Genomic DNA, 15,775 nt, shown 5'->3' on the forward strand with positions numbered 1-15,775 from the left:
TTCAAGAGGAAGGCTCTAAAATGTGAAGAGGAAAGCCTAAGAGGAAGGGATGGAGGTCCAAGGTCAGCAACTTTAGTAGACCAAAATGCCTCTCTCTATATTTATTCTCTTCTAGCTCCGCTTAGGTTTTTCTTTTACTTATGATGAGTGGAAGATATATCTGATTTTGACTGAAATCTATTAATATATTTTATTAAAATTACGATATATTTGCAAAAAATGAACTGTAATATACTATTATGCGAGACTGTTATATGATAAGAATTGAGTCACCATTCGAGTTTTAAAATTTACTTAGCCAAGCATATATGTAAGTAAAATACATATATTCCTAAATGTTCATTGCATATCTAAGCATGGTCTATAAAAGTTCTGTAAGTTTTGTCTTTTAAAAATACATATTTACTACAAAAGCACTTCCATGATGCTCAAAAAACGAGGGAGCTTCTTGCTACTAAATACGCCCCACTCCTGCTCATGCTTCCAACAAATATGGTCCATACTTTATGTTCTTTCTTATAGTTACCCGAATCGCCCATTGGGGTAGTGATTCCGTTTCAGAATCTCGATTCTGCATTTCCGAGGACAAACTCGATTCTGAAAGAAAGGAATCTCGTTTCCAAGTTTCTCGAAATGCAATTCAATTTAGTTTATGAATCTCAGTTCCTAAAAGCCTGGAATCAAGATTCCATATCGCAGACTTTGTGATTCTTAGCTACACAACAATGTGATTCTGCTTGTGCGAAACATTAATTCCAAATTTTTAGGAATTGCAAATCCATATTGTTTGGAATCAAGATTCTATATCGCAAATATCATGATTCTTAGCTACACAACAATGCAATTCTACTTGTGCAAAACGTTGATTCAAAATTTTTAAGAATTGTGAATCTGAAGTTGTTGCACACGGCATTAAAATCGAAGTTTAAAATATGGGGAATATGTGAAATTTTTTATTTTCTTATTCTCTAATTTTTATCCTTGTATTTAAATTCCATATTACTTTTCTTACCTAGTATAAATATTACTAAAAAAATTTGTTACTTCGAATTTAATAATTGTTGGCAAATGATGTGGGTAAAAATGTAATATTGTTTAATATATGTTGGGTACCAAGGATAGAAATGATGGTCTTTATAGAAATACGGCAAATGATAGTCTTTATTAATCTTGAAGCTTATGATAGCGTACCTCGAGATTTGATTTGGTAGGCGTTAGAAAAGAAAGGTGCCTCTAGACAGTATATCGACTTGGTGAGAGACATGTACGATGGAGCGCTAACTAGTGTACGAACAACTAGTGGCAAGACGAGTGAGTTTTCAATGACAATAAGTCTACATCAAGGGCCAGCATTGAGCTTGTACATTTTTTTCTTAGTTATGGACGACTTACTAGGCACCTACAAGATGAGGTTTCGTGGTGCATGTTGTTCGAAAATGATAAAGTTTTGATTGATGACATCCAAAACGGCATCAACACAAAGTTAGAACTTTGGAGGGATGCTCTAGAATCCAAAGGTTTTAAAATTAGTCGGACTAAGACAGTTTAGTAATAATAAGAGTAGATACAAGGAAGTAGTTAAGATTGACAGCCAGGAAGAGATCAAGGAAGATGAAGATATCAAGGAAGATGTCGCAAACAAAATTAGAGCTGGGTGGGCAAAGTGGAGATGTGCAACTTGAATTTTATGTGATTGCTAATTACCAATGAGGCTGAAGAGCAAGTTATATAGGACAGCAATGAGACTAGCTTTGCTCTATGGGGCGAAATATTGGGAGGACAAAAAAAATATACCCATAGAATGAGTGTAGCGGAGATGAGGATGTTGAGATGGATGAGTGGTAAGACAAGAAATGATAGAATTCGAAATGAATCTATTTGAGATAATTTAGGCATGACACCAATATGCAATGAAATGAGAGAGCAGTCTTAGGTGGGTTGGCCATGTGTGGCGCTAACCAAGTACAACATATGTTAGGAGGTGCGAGTTAGTTTAAATGGAAGGACTAAAAATGGCAAGGGGTAGGCCGAAAAGGATATGGTTGGAAGTAATCCGAAAAGACATGGGAACTTATGGCCTCACTGAGGATATGACTTTTAATAAAGCAGAATGGAAAACCAAGATTCATGTAGCCGATCCCAAATAATTGAGAAAAGGCTAAAATGATGATGATGATGACATGATGGGCACCCAGATATGCTATCACTGCTTTTCTTCAAGTAGAATAAGAGGATAAGAATATGAGCAAAGTGCCCTACGGTGTTTCAGGTTAAATTAATCATTAAATATCAAAAATTGACTTCAAATTGAATAATTCAATTTTCAAAAGTCAACTAGCAAAAAAAGAATTTCTATGTCTACTTATTTTATAATTCAAGGAAAGGAGATAGATGGAGCTCGTCCTTGTTCTCACTAGTTGTATGTCGTAGACCCGCTCCAGGCTTTGTAGGCGAAGGGTTGTTGGTAGACCGAGTCCATTGTATGGGATTGTTGACCAAGATATCATAAAGGTTAACATTAGTAATTGCACTAAATATATACAAACCAAAATTCAATCTTGTAATAGTTGATAAAATTTAAATTTTTTTTGAATACTTCTCTCATATACTGAAGGGGATTGTTGCGCAATTCCAGTATTGGGAGAATCTCGATTCCTGAATGATGAGAATCTTGATTCCAAGTTGATGGGGACAACGATACTAGAATTTTAGGAATCATGATTCTATATTTTTAGGAATCGCGATTCCAATCTCATCGGATCGCAATTCTATAATCCACTGAACTATGTGGGGTCAGGTGTGATTCCATCAGTGTTCGCAAAATCGAACCAGAACGGTTAACTGAACATGGCGCCGGAAGCGGTTTAACCGGCCTAGCCGGCAAACCGGCCAATTCAACCGTTCTAGCAGGGAAACTCCCGAGCAACCAAAAAATTGTTGAAAAAAATATAAAAAAGATGCCAAAAAAAATCTACTAAAATATGAAAAGCATATAGATAATGATTCAAACAAAACACATTCAAATGAAGTTGAAAATTAATGAATAAAATGGATTTTAAAAGTGAGTATTAATTACCAAAACAATTTTTAATACTTACCATAATGTAAAAAATATTAAAAAATGTATTACAAATCAAATTCCTTATTTTTTTGGATTTTATATACATTTTTTTGAATTTTTATTTTTAAAATACCGACCGATCACCAAAACCGCCCGAAACCAGAACCGACAAGGGGCAGGTTCAGTGTTCGTAAAATCGAACTGGAACGGTTAACCAGACATGGGACCAAAAGCGATTTAACCGGCCTAACTGGTAAACCGGCCGATTCAACCGTTCTAAACGGGCAAGTCCCGGGCGGCCAAAATTTGCTGAAAATTAAAAAAGATGCAAAAAACAAAATCTATTAAAATATGAAAAGCATATAAAGAATGATTAAAAACAAAACACATTCAAATGAAGTTGAAAATTAATAAAAAAATGGATTTTAAAAGTGAGTATTAATGACCAAAACAATTTTTAATATTTACTATAATGTAAAAAATATTAAAAAATGTATTACAAATCAAATTCCTTAATTTTCGAATTTTATAGACATTTTTTTGAATTTTTTTTTTTAAAATACCGACCAATCACCAAAACCGCCCAAAACCGGAACTGGCAAGGGACCAGTTCCGATCTAAACGAGCGGTTACTGCTTACATCGAGCGGTTTTTCAAACAATGGGTTGGTTTCGATCTAACCGAGCAGTTACAGATTAGATCGCCCGGTTTTTCTAACAATGGATTCCATATAAGTATGAAACTCAATTCCAACATGAAGGGACATCGATTCTCACAAATAGGAAACATGATTCCTATTTTATTGGATCGCGATTCCAATATAGTGCGAATTCGTAATTCCGAATTGTACGGACAACGATTCCAATTTTAGGAAAAATTTGATACATGCGATTCCGATTCCTGAGATGATTCTGAATCACAGGTGTTTCAAACAACTATATTCTTTCTATCATTCATGAGAACAACAATCTTCCACAACCATCACAGTTTCGAAAACTGTTGAATTAATTGTGAAGTGAAATCTTTGTCAAGTCAATTTTAGCATATTTAAGAGTGGCCACTAATAATTTCAACTACATAAAGAATTGTTCACTCCATAATTCTTGGGGACATTGTTCTTTTTAAAATATTTGGTAGAAGGAACTTATGATATATCAAGGAAAAAAAAGACTATTTATCTACTTCTAAATGGCATAAAATAAGTTTCTTCGAACAATTCAAAACACTATTGGAAAGAGTAACCAATTTTGGAAGGTTTTAATGCTAAGATATACATGCGCATACGTTACTCCATCCATGCAACCCATCAGTTAAAAACCCAACTTAAGATTTATATATAAAATAAAACCATAATATGATAACATACAACCTTATAGTTTCATTGAATGATGTAAAGGCCCCAAAACTAGTGGAAGGAAATGACCCAAACCACTCCCCCACAATTTTGCACCCACTTAAACCCTCGGACACATGGTAGCCCATGGACTCCCTCTAACTTCAAGAAACCGGACAAGGAGCCCCTTCCCAACAATTTTCCCCCCTACTCACATGTAATACCCCTTCACCTCTTTTTAATTAACACCAATGAAGTCTACAGCAAAGATAAAGGGGCTCTGAATTTAAATCCTCGTGTGAAACTGCCCAAACCCCCCCCCCCCCCCCCCCTATCTCTCCCCCCAAAATCTCTAAAACTCCATGAACCTCATTGCTACTATTGTTTTGTCTTTCGAGCTTTCCCACTCTAGGATTTAAGGATGTACTGCCAGAGGAATTGAACAAAGCCTCACAATTAGAGGTGAGTCAATTGTTTGTCAATCAAGAAATGATCCCTTATGCGCTTGATACTTGGGTTTTTCATGGTTTTTATATCTATGCCTCACTCTCTGTTCATGGCATAGCGAGGGTAGTTAGGGAAAATTTCTGATGTTACTCTCTAAACTTTCATGAGAAAATAAATACCTAAAGCCACTTTCAATATGCATAGATAGTTTGATACACACTCATGAATACCTCTAATCACAATAATCAGCATTTTTTGAGAGAAATTTTACAATAATCCACTAAAATATAAGCTTTTAGCCTCCATTAATTCTTTGCATACTCTGATCTGTTAAATTAATTTTCAGTGTCAGTATTTCATTTTTGAAAAAACTTTTATTTTTTTGGATGGTATATTTGGATTTCAATCTCAGAAATTGCTTCTTAGTGAGAAGCAAAGTTTAAAAACACAAATCGATGACCCAAATCGCCTATCCAAAAAAAACTAATTCGAATCGGCGGTTGGGATTTAGTGATCCAACTAAGTTAACCAGCCAATTAAAAATTAAAAAATAGGAGAACAAAAAAAGACACAAAAAATATTAAAAAATAAAGTGGGATAGGTTCTCTAATAGAACCAGACGATATTTTGGTAGAACCGGACCGGCACCGACGATTCCCAAATTGAACCAGCTGATTCCAGTCCAATTCGCCAATTTTTTAAACCTTGACGAGAAGAATCGGTTTTAAAAGTTGCATCCATATGCCATACTCTTTATCTTTTGAAGCATTAAATTTATTTTGTCTAAATTCAAAAGAGAGAGAAGAGAGAGCACATATTTATGAAAGGTTAGAGAGAGAACCGCATGATGGGCTAAGGAGAGAGTATAGTTGTTGGAGAAGAGAGCGGGATTAGTTAGGGATTCACCGAAACGCCCTATAGTGGAAGCTCCTTGGGGTTAGGATCGGCGAAAGTACAATGAACAAGACAAGGAGCGATATCCCTAGACTTATGGGAGTGAGATCCGATGTCAATGAGTTCGATGTTTTGACTAGTAGGAATCTATGCTCCACCATACAAAAAAATGAGGTTGTAAATAGAGCTAGTATGAGTTCCCTTGGTTAAGGAATCGTGGTTTAAGTATGTCATATAGGGGGGTACCTCCTCCTCTAATATCGAGAATTTTAAAGTATAGGAATCAAGGTCCTCAGCTGATTGGCCCCGAGATCTGCAAGTGCCATTTACCAGGGATCCCTTATCAGTGCCCCCCGCATTCAACAATGGATTTATTTATTTTTGCGTGAATAACAAAGGATTAATTATATGGCTCTATAAGTTAATGTCTTATGACCACTACATTTTCAGGCCATGACACAAGTTTGGCATGCATCAGTCCCTCTGTGTCCCCAGCAACCCAGAATCCTACAACTCAAGAGTCATCTTCTTTGAATGTAGTCTCCTCTACTTCCATTGTTTCTCAAAGGCTAGCTCTTTAAAAAGCAAGAGGACAAGATGAACTACTCTCTCTCTCTCTCTCTCTCTCTCTCTCTCTCTCTCTCTCTCTCTCTCTCTCTCATATAAAAGAAGTTTTTTAAAGCTTGGAATGAAAGCACATATTCTCATCTCACAACTGTAATCAGATCTAAGACTTTAAAACAACAGGACATCATAAATATAAGATTTAAATGAAAATATATATTCTCACAACTATGAGAGATGGCTTACACAATCGGACTTAATAAAACAATGGGTCACTCTAGACTATGCCAAGTTTAAATTAAGAATCTAAAATAATGGAACTTCGTGCTATGTGAAAAAGGAACTGGAATTTAACATCATGAAACTTATGATTCCTAAATAATGAGATTCTGGAAACTTCAAACAATGGCAATCTCTAACCTAGTATCATCCATTAATGAAAGTAGGACCCACAAACATGGAACTTAAGATTTTAATGTACCAAAACCTTGGACCATGGTTTATGGGAGGGGGATCTATTTCGAAATGGAACTGGATTCCACTGATGGAAGGAACGTGATCCCCTTTTTTTGGGAGCGAGATCTCAAAATCACAAAAAACGGGGTCCCTACAAGATCCCATGCAGAAACCCGTGGGATCGAGGTACCGAAGGGGGATCGTCACCCTGCCCACAAGGTTCCCTTAACTATGGGAGAGAGAGCGAGAGAGGGAAAGGGTAAAGAGAGAATAGGTGTAGAGGAGAGAGGGGGGGTTTCAAAAGAGAGAGATAGAGAGACATGGGAGGCCACATGAGGATTTGTAATGAGCCTTTTTGCTTTGGACATCTTTGGTATTAAGAAAAAAAACAAGCAATGTAGTAATTAGGAAGGATGAAAATGCAGAGAGGGCAGTGCCATCCCATTTTTTAAAGCTAGAGGGGGTCCACGGGCTTCCCCTTTTTGGACCCAAGCGTTTAAGAGGGAGAAAATTGTGGGGGAGGGGTTGCGGCTCAGTTTCCCTTTAAAAAAAAAAATTACTGGATTCTCACCTTCTATATGACTGAATTCTTTTATCAGCCTTGCCGTTGGCCTATCAAGTTCTTCTCTTTCAGGAACATTGAAAACATAGACGCTATCCAAGTCTTGCATATTTTTCTTTTCCTTCTGCAAAAGCCATAAAGAATGCAAAAGACTAGGAATAAATAGTATGACAAGAAATCAATAACAAATTAATATTAGGAAAAGGTTTACATAAGGTTGCAACCTTGAAATGTAGCATTAAAGATGCACCTTAAAAATCCAACATAAAGGTTGTTTTAATGTTGAAAAAACCTCTAATTGATCATCTTGACATCGAGATGTATAAATATGAAAAAAAAAAAAAAAAACAAACAAACAAACAAACAAAAACAAAAAAACAAAAAACAAAACCACAAAAATTGACTCCCAAAAATAGAACATCTTGCAACGCAATATCTAGACCATCAATTTTCAATATTTTCATATGTTTATATATCTACTTGATTTTAGCCATTTTTGGATTTTAAAAATTTATAATTAGAGATGAAAGCAGATTTTCAGATAATCCTAAGAATTTTTTACACCAAAATCATATGTTATGATAAAATTTGGAGGTGCGCTTTAATTGGATTGCTTAAGGTTCCAACCTTATACAAACCACACCCTTAATATTATGAATATTATGACAAAGTCACGTTGCTCGAGTTAAGCTATTTGAAACATACATTACAAAATTCGTCACACTAAATTTAAAGTAGCTGAACTCTAAAACATCACTGCAGTAACTAAAGCCTTATTGTGCACCATAGAAGATTGATTGCCCCTCTATACCTCATTGATGAATGAGAACTAGAAACTTGGCATCCTTTAGTACAACCATAAGACCGTCAAAATTATCCCCACAAATATCCTCTCAAACTTATGCATGACCAATTAAGACAGAGACATTCCTTGATGATTCACTAAAGTTTAATGAGACCACTTGTCATCTCTTGGAGTTATGTCAGAAAAAATTTAAACCATCTAAGCGTGAACATGAAGCACCAAAGAAAATAAATGCCTCTACCAAGTTCTCAGTGTGACCTTATTTCTAGCCAAAACATACAACAATAATGAACTTACTGTATTAAAGAAGCAAATAGCAACCTCGTCATAATCCCGGTTAATGATTAGGGTCTTCAAGGACTCTGTAATGCACCTGTTAGCAGCATGAAAATGGCTTTCACTCTTCCCAGCATCCTGCATGGGCAATGCATTAGGAAGACTTGGTCGAAATCACACTTGATATTTGTAGCAACAAGGCAAGACAAAGAGAACAAAAACAGAAGCATGGGAAATTGATGATGTCCACAGCACGCCATAAAATGTTTTTTTTTTTTAGAAATGTTAACTGTTGTATTGAAAAAGAGAGAGACATACAAGGTTAATCCAGGAAAAACTTAGAGAGTCTCCTGGTAAAAAAGAATAGGTCAGAAGACTGTATACAAAATGGGGTTATAGATTTTCCCCTTACATCATATTTTGTACATGTACAAGAGACAAAGAGACGAGAAAGAGAGGGAGAGCAGAAATCAAAAGCCCTGGCTAAAGGGACAGCCAGTTGTGTGGGTTGGAGAAGAAGAGAGCACGCCATAAAATGTTTATAACAACAATTACAACTGTAACCACTGCTGATAGGGTTCATTAAATCCTTTACAAAAATAATATCCTCATCAGGATGTACATAAAATCACAAAGGCAAGCACATCTGTGATGCTCACAACTCTACAAAAGCACATGGAAATTGATTCGTGACAATAGCACCAAACCTGCAGTCAGTCATATGTAATGTCCAACTGCATAGCCTTGAGTTATTTTTGTTCATTTATCTAAAATAAACAAATAGATATGCCACATACCTGAGCAAGCATTTCTGGTCTAGCATCTATGAGGTATACAACAAATTCCTTGCTTGATTCCCTTTCCTGTAACATAGGTGGCAGAGTTAAATGGCAAATGGAACAAACAGTACAACCCAAAAATAAATATTGCAAGCTTCAACCCATCATATTTTCATCAAAAATAGATAACTAAATGTTAAACCCATTATTTATTTTAGGGTAAATTAGGAGACAGGGTGCTTACTTGATTCCCTTAACTATTTCACAAAAATAAGATAGAAATGGGATAAAAAGAAAAATCATGGACCAAAAACTACTCGAGTTCACACCTAAGATGAGCTGTTTGGACTTGGAGCAAAGAGCATCAGAAAGAAGGTTTAAAAGTTACAGTACCAAACTTACTGAAAGGATAAGAAATTAAGATAGGTGATTGCGGAAGCCAAGTTGTTGTAGTAGATTTTTATCAGCAGATCAAAAACACAAGAAATGGGCAGAAGAATTAAGTGCATAATGCATCAAATAGTAAAAGTATAGAACAAACATTAAATGGGTCAACCCATTTGTTAACTGGTTTGGAGCACAGAGATGTAGGGTTTCAATGGCCATTAAAGGCCTTATGAGAGCATGTAATCAATATCCAATATAATGGATCAAAGAACTCCGGTGGGAGTATGATCCAAAGGACCAAGAGATCATGGTCCAGAGAAACCGAAATAGGCAAATGCTATCTACCGATGAGGGTTCATGAGTTATCCCCTGATGAGGTCGAAGTTGTCGAAGTTGCCCAGGAGAGTGAGCCAAGGGACTATGTAACCCTTGTGTGTGATGGTTGGCCTCTAGAGATGAGGGTCAAAAGCCTCATCACTGGACCATCACAGGACCATCACACGACATGTGCATATGATAGCCATGGCGGGAAAGCAAGACACCATTGAGGATGTGGTGTGCACATGTGTGAGAGACTACCCCTACACACAATAGAGCTGTAGTTGCATCCAGTTTTTGCGACAAATGGGTTCGTCTCTAGGGGGAACCTGAGACCCATAGATTGGGATTATGTCCCCTTACCTATTGGCCGACTTTGGTAGCCCAATTATGAATCCCTGCAGTGGTCTGTGGGTCATGGGAACTACTGGATCAGTTTGAAAAAGCAAGTGAGGATTATAGTCCACAGTACAAAAAGGAGTGCTTCAGAATAACTTAAAAGTTCCTAGACCTAGAAAGATCCTATTCCCATCAAAATTATTTGATTATATTTATTTTGATAATAATTGATTTTTAAAATGATTGTTTGAATCTTTAATTATCTCTTGATATTTTACTTTTGCAAAATGAATTTATAAAATTAAGAAAGATTCAATTTTCAATATCTAAATATTCAATGAAGAAATAAAACTTATGTCACATATTCTAAAAATCCACAACCCTTTTAAAAAATTAACTTATTTTTTTTTAGGGGGGTCATGTGGACCCACCTAAGAGCCCCCAAGTTGACATGCGACTTTTTTAGAGCCAACCTGGGCATGCCATTTTTTATGGGAGACCAAAGATGGCACGCCCCATATTTTGGGCAACCCATATTTTGTGGAGATTCTATATATTGTGCTAGATATGGTTTAATAATGATCTTGTTGACTAAGTCAAATTAAAACGAGATATATTTTAATATATCGAGATCTTGTTAGAGCAATTCAATTTGAAAATAAGATATGCTCTATGAGTCCTAAGAGATTAAAAGCTCTAAAAGAGATATAAAAAAGAAAATAGTTTTTCACTTGATACACAGTATCTAGTATTTTACTTATCTTATATTTTGATGTGATAAAGGTTTAGGAAACTCAAGCATAAGGTTCTACATCGTCCTTTGAATCATGATGGCTGATCTTAAGAATAAAAGGTTCAGATCTCTCACCCCACAAGACTGGATGAATTTAAAAGTGGTTATTCCCAAAGAAATCCTATACCCTGAAAAAGTCTATAAAAGAGAGCCTCTCCACCTCTCATTCTCCAAAATTCTCTCTCTTTCTCTCTGATATTCTTATAGGGGTGGCACGCCACCCTTTGAAAGTTCTCTCTCTCTCTATCCAGTTCTCATCTCTCTAAAAGAGAAATAGGGGTACGGCCCCATAAGAGAACAAGAAAAGTAGGCACGCCCTACTCTGCAGTTCTAATGCGCTGAGGCATTGAAGGAGATAGTCCTTTTTCTCTCATACTTTGTGAAGGTGTTTAGCCAATGCTTTCCCATATTTGGTAGATCCGAGAAATTCTAATTAATCTCATGTGCCATTAGAGGAAGGAGTCCCGATGTACGGTGTTCTAAGTCCAGTTGAGGTAATCTTTCTGCATCTTGTTTTGTGGTTTGTAGTATTTTATTTCTTATGTTTTCTTATTCCCAAAAGCATTGTGTTGGTTTTATTCATTGAATAAAAAGAAGTCGTAATTAGTGGCAGCAAGTGAGACCCACTTATGGTTATTTATTTATATGTTATGGGTTGAATTTATTGTAATTGGACCGTGTTCTAGACAGTGTGAAAAAGAAAAGTTAAAAAATTATATACAGTGTGCTAGATAACCTAGTCCAACTTTCAAGACAACTCACATTCGCATATTCTAATCCCCATCTCATCACAAAAAATCATAACTTGCAAGCCGAGTTGGTTGATGGGCATTCAGCAAAGGGGTCCAAATTGAGGATAAAAAAAAAACATAAATAAAAAATTTATAGAACACTATATTAAAACCATTGAATTTAGGGATTTGGTGCCCAAATATCAGAGCATAAATTCCGGGATTACAATCCCATCTCTCACCAAAATAACAGAAATCACTTGCAAGTGCCTAAAAGAACGATGTTTCTTACTTTCATTTTTATAGACGATATCAAGCACCAGAAATGGAGGCAAAAATAAGAGGAAAATAGGCCACGTAATAAATTCATAGAACAAAAAATTTGCATGAGCTCGACCTGTTTTCTGGAGTATCAGAACCCAAGTTTCCTGGTCATAGTCCTAGGTTAACCAGAAGAACAAGATCACTTCACTTTTAGGTGACTATCACGGGTGTTTATTTCTATGCTTTCTAACAGAGGAGCAAAACCAAGGATACATACCTGAAAAAATTCGCCCTCAGGGTCTTCCTCATCATCTCGAAAAAGGTTGTCTGGGTCATAATCCATAATAAGTGTCTCAAAACACAGAGCGAGAGAGAGAGAGCCTTGCTATGTAAGCTTCAGAGAAAAATTGGGAAGAAACCGAAACTGTTCCGAAGAAACGCATCCGCGCCTTCCAGAGACTATTTAAATTGGAAGGCCCCCGCCCCCGCCCCCGCCCCCGCCCCTATCGTATTTTTTCATAACACATAAAAACTGGATAGAACAAATTAAGTAATGTAAAGCGGGTATTATTGTAGTTCTAATTTTATAACTATGTTTAATATATATAATATAAATTAATTAATATTATATTATTGTTATTATTATTATGGATATAAATTTATAACATCGTAATACTATTGTTATTAAACAATTTACATAATTATATATTAATTAATATTATATTATTGTTATTATTATTATGGATATAAATTTATAACATCGTAATACTATTGTTATTAAACAATTTACATAATTATACTTAGATGAGACATGTTGATAACATTTAATTAAAATTCTAATTATTTTCTGGTTTTTATCTTTTATGTTGCCAAAGAAGACTTGCAATATGATAGAGTGATTTCAGCATAATTTCTTATGGGCAAGTGTTGCAGAAAATAAAGGCGCTCATCTTATTAAATGGATAGAATTTATTATGGGCAAGTGTTGCAGAAAATAAGGGCGCTCATCTTATTAAATGGATGACAGTTTGCCTCCCTCCGGAAGAGGATGGGTTGGGAGTGCGAGATATGACAGAATTCAATACTGCGGGTATGATGAAATTGGCCTGAAGGATTTTAGCTAATCCTTCTTCTTTAGTCACGTGGTTTTTCATGCACAAGTATTTCAGAACGGGTTCTATTTGGAATTCTGTAGCTAAGCAGGGGTTGTTCCCATGCTTGGAAGGGCATTCTTGCTCGTCTATCACATAACGGCCAGACGATGGATTTCTTGATGGACCCTTGATTAGCAGTACAGTTGATTTGGATTTTTATGATGAACATGGTCAGATGGACTTGGGGGAACTCAAAGGGCGAAAGGTTTATGATTTTATTGACGGCAACCCCCAATCATGAGCACTACCTTCATCTTCTTCCAATTTCTTGAACAATAAATGGAGTGATGTGGAGCACCATATACGTCCCTTGTAGCCTAAGAAGGATTCACTTGTATGGATTCATTCTGCTAATGGAATTTTTTCAATGAAAGCGGCATGGGGACTTCATTCGCCATAGTAGTTCACCTCAGCCTATATTTCGTGAAAGTATGCAAAATGCCATCCACGGGATAAGTGGTTTTCTTGGCTTGCTATGCACAATCGGCTATCGACAACATATATATTTCAACAACGAGGTTGTCATATGGCTACTATCTGGGTTTTTTGCAGGAATAATGAGGATAATCTTTGTCACCTCTTGTTTCATTGCAATTTTTTGCAGGGTGGATGCGGTTTTTAACCTAGTAGTGTGGTAAGAGATTTGTGCTTGGACCTTCGACCTAGGATATTCTTCGAAGTTGGTTAGCTTTCAAATTCAAATCATATGGGTTTCTCAACATTTGGATGGCTATTTTCTTTACGACATTATAGTTTCAAGAAGAGAAATAAAAGAGAGTAGGTTATTGTTCGGATTACTTCACATGCCAAGGCTCGAGCAGAAGTTAAACAATAGGCATTCCATCTGTCAGAAAAGGCAATTATTAGCAATCTTCAGATTACTTTGCGCCATCAAAAGCCAAAATGCCTAATCCCAATTGCATGGTCACCCCCGAAGGCCCAATGTTATAAGTTGATTATTGATAGTGCGTCATTGCATAATCCGGGTATGGCAGGTGGTTTTGGGGTCATAAGAAACAATACTGGTGGTTTTGTGGCAACTTTTGCTAAAAAATTTGGATTTGCTTCCAATAATTTTGGACAATTCCAGGCTTTAGAAGACAAAATTCTTTTAGCTATGCATAAAGGTTGTTTTCCAATACATATAGAAAGTGATTCATCTCTACTAGTGGATGCTATTAAGAATCAACGTCATGCCCCATGGAGAATTCATACGGTAGCAATTAATTGTCATGTCAGGCTTTCCCCCTACAAGTGATCTATTGCACATGTTTTTACTGTGGCGATCAGGGTAGTTGATGCCCTTGCTAATAGAGGATCTGTTTACTTAGGCGCCAAGATTTGGCGTAGTCATTCGCCAAACTTTCTTTCTCTTCTTTTATTACATGATTTAGTGTAACTGTCCTAGTATAGGGTTGTAAGATAATGTGTTCTTCATTTTCTATTAATGAAAATCTGTGTAGGGGGCCTTCTCCCTCACTGACTTATCCAAAACAAAAATAAAAGATTCTAATTATTTTTGTAATTATTATAATATTCATTACAACCAATGGTTTAAAAAGCGGATCAGTGACCCAGATCGGGCACCTCAAAAACCGATCCGGATCGACGAATCAACGATCCGGATCGGGAATCGGCTGAATCGGTCAGATTAAAGCTTCAAAAAAATCCGAAAAAATTATTAAAATTCATTATAAATGTTGGTTTTTAGGAATCCAATAAGAAATGAGGGTACTACATTATTAACTTTCATTGTTTTCATCAATTTATGAATATTGAGATGTTCTTTCCATGTATGAACTTATGTTGACCATTAAATTTACATCACACAAAATAAATCATAGAATTATCATGGATTAAGTATATAATCATATATGGACTACAATAAAGAGTTGACTAAATCGATGAAAAATTGGCCACTAAAATCTTGAATTGGCGGAAAACCCTAATCCGCTAAAAAAACTCAAATTATTACAACCTAACTAACTATAATATTATATACCAACAATATTTTATAATTATTTTATTATATAAATAATAACAAATCCAAAATATTTTATAATATCATTTAATTTAAAATGTATTATTGACAACTGTAAGAAAATAATACACTACATTATTTATAATACAAAAATTAATAAATAAAATAAAAGATTTGGTCATCAATGTAGAAATTATTACAATGCGTACCAATTTTCTTTATTTTTTTAGGTTTCTAGAATAAATTAGTGGAAGAGATTGTTAGTAGAAAGAGAGAGATTTCAAATGGCCTCATTGTATGAATCCTATCTTTAAATTAATATTACTAAATTTATGTTAAAGACTATCATGTTATAAAAATAAAAAATATAATTAGACCATTTATTCCTAGGTTGTATTAAGAAATACCTTTTATTTTTTGGACAAGAAATACTTATTGTGTTATCTTTTATTATTTTTTAACAAGAAAAATATGATACTTGTTTATTATCTTTTCTTTTTTTTTTTGACGAAAAAAGAAGATGTTGTACTACATTTTTTTTTTGCTTGTTGTATTACTTTTTATTTTTTTTTATCCTATGAGCTAGTACTAATTTTTTAATCCTAATTAACTAATAAATTAATTATTACTC

The 15,775-nt window shown here is 35.3% G+C and overlaps 1 protein-coding gene across 5 annotated transcripts in view; it reads right to left on the reverse strand.

Moving 5' to 3' along the window:
• KU70 (ATP-dependent DNA helicase 2 subunit Ku70-like protein) overlaps positions 1–12,529 on the reverse strand; it is a 49,357-nt gene extending 36,828 nt beyond the window's left edge. For 4 of the 5 annotated variants that reach the window (XR_016058242.1, XR_016058244.1, XR_016058243.1 and 1 more), the window contains exons 1-4: positions 12,287–12,529; positions 9,196–9,261; positions 8,420–8,536; positions 7,327–7,441 (exon numbers count right to left, since the gene is read on the reverse strand). Coding sequence is in view for 2 of the 5 variants with exons in the window: in XM_006850196.4 (XP_006850259.1) it covers positions 7,327–7,441; positions 8,420–8,536; positions 9,196–9,261; positions 12,287–12,352 (364 nt within the window). In the remaining 3 variants the exon portion in view is untranslated. The remainder of the gene's footprint in view (positions 1–7,326; positions 7,442–8,419; positions 8,537–9,195; positions 9,262–12,286) is intronic. The other variant, XM_020670922.2, reaches the window with a different exon arrangement.
• Positions 12,530–15,775: the final 3,246 nt, after the last annotated feature.

This window comes from Amborella trichopoda, chromosome 6 (genome assembly GCF_054954075.1).
Source record: "Amborella trichopoda isolate Santa Cruz 75 chromosome 6, AtrichopodaSantaCruz75HAP2 v2.0, whole genome shotgun sequence".
Lineage (NCBI taxonomy): Eukaryota > Viridiplantae > Streptophyta > Magnoliopsida > Amborellales > Amborellaceae > Amborella > Amborella trichopoda.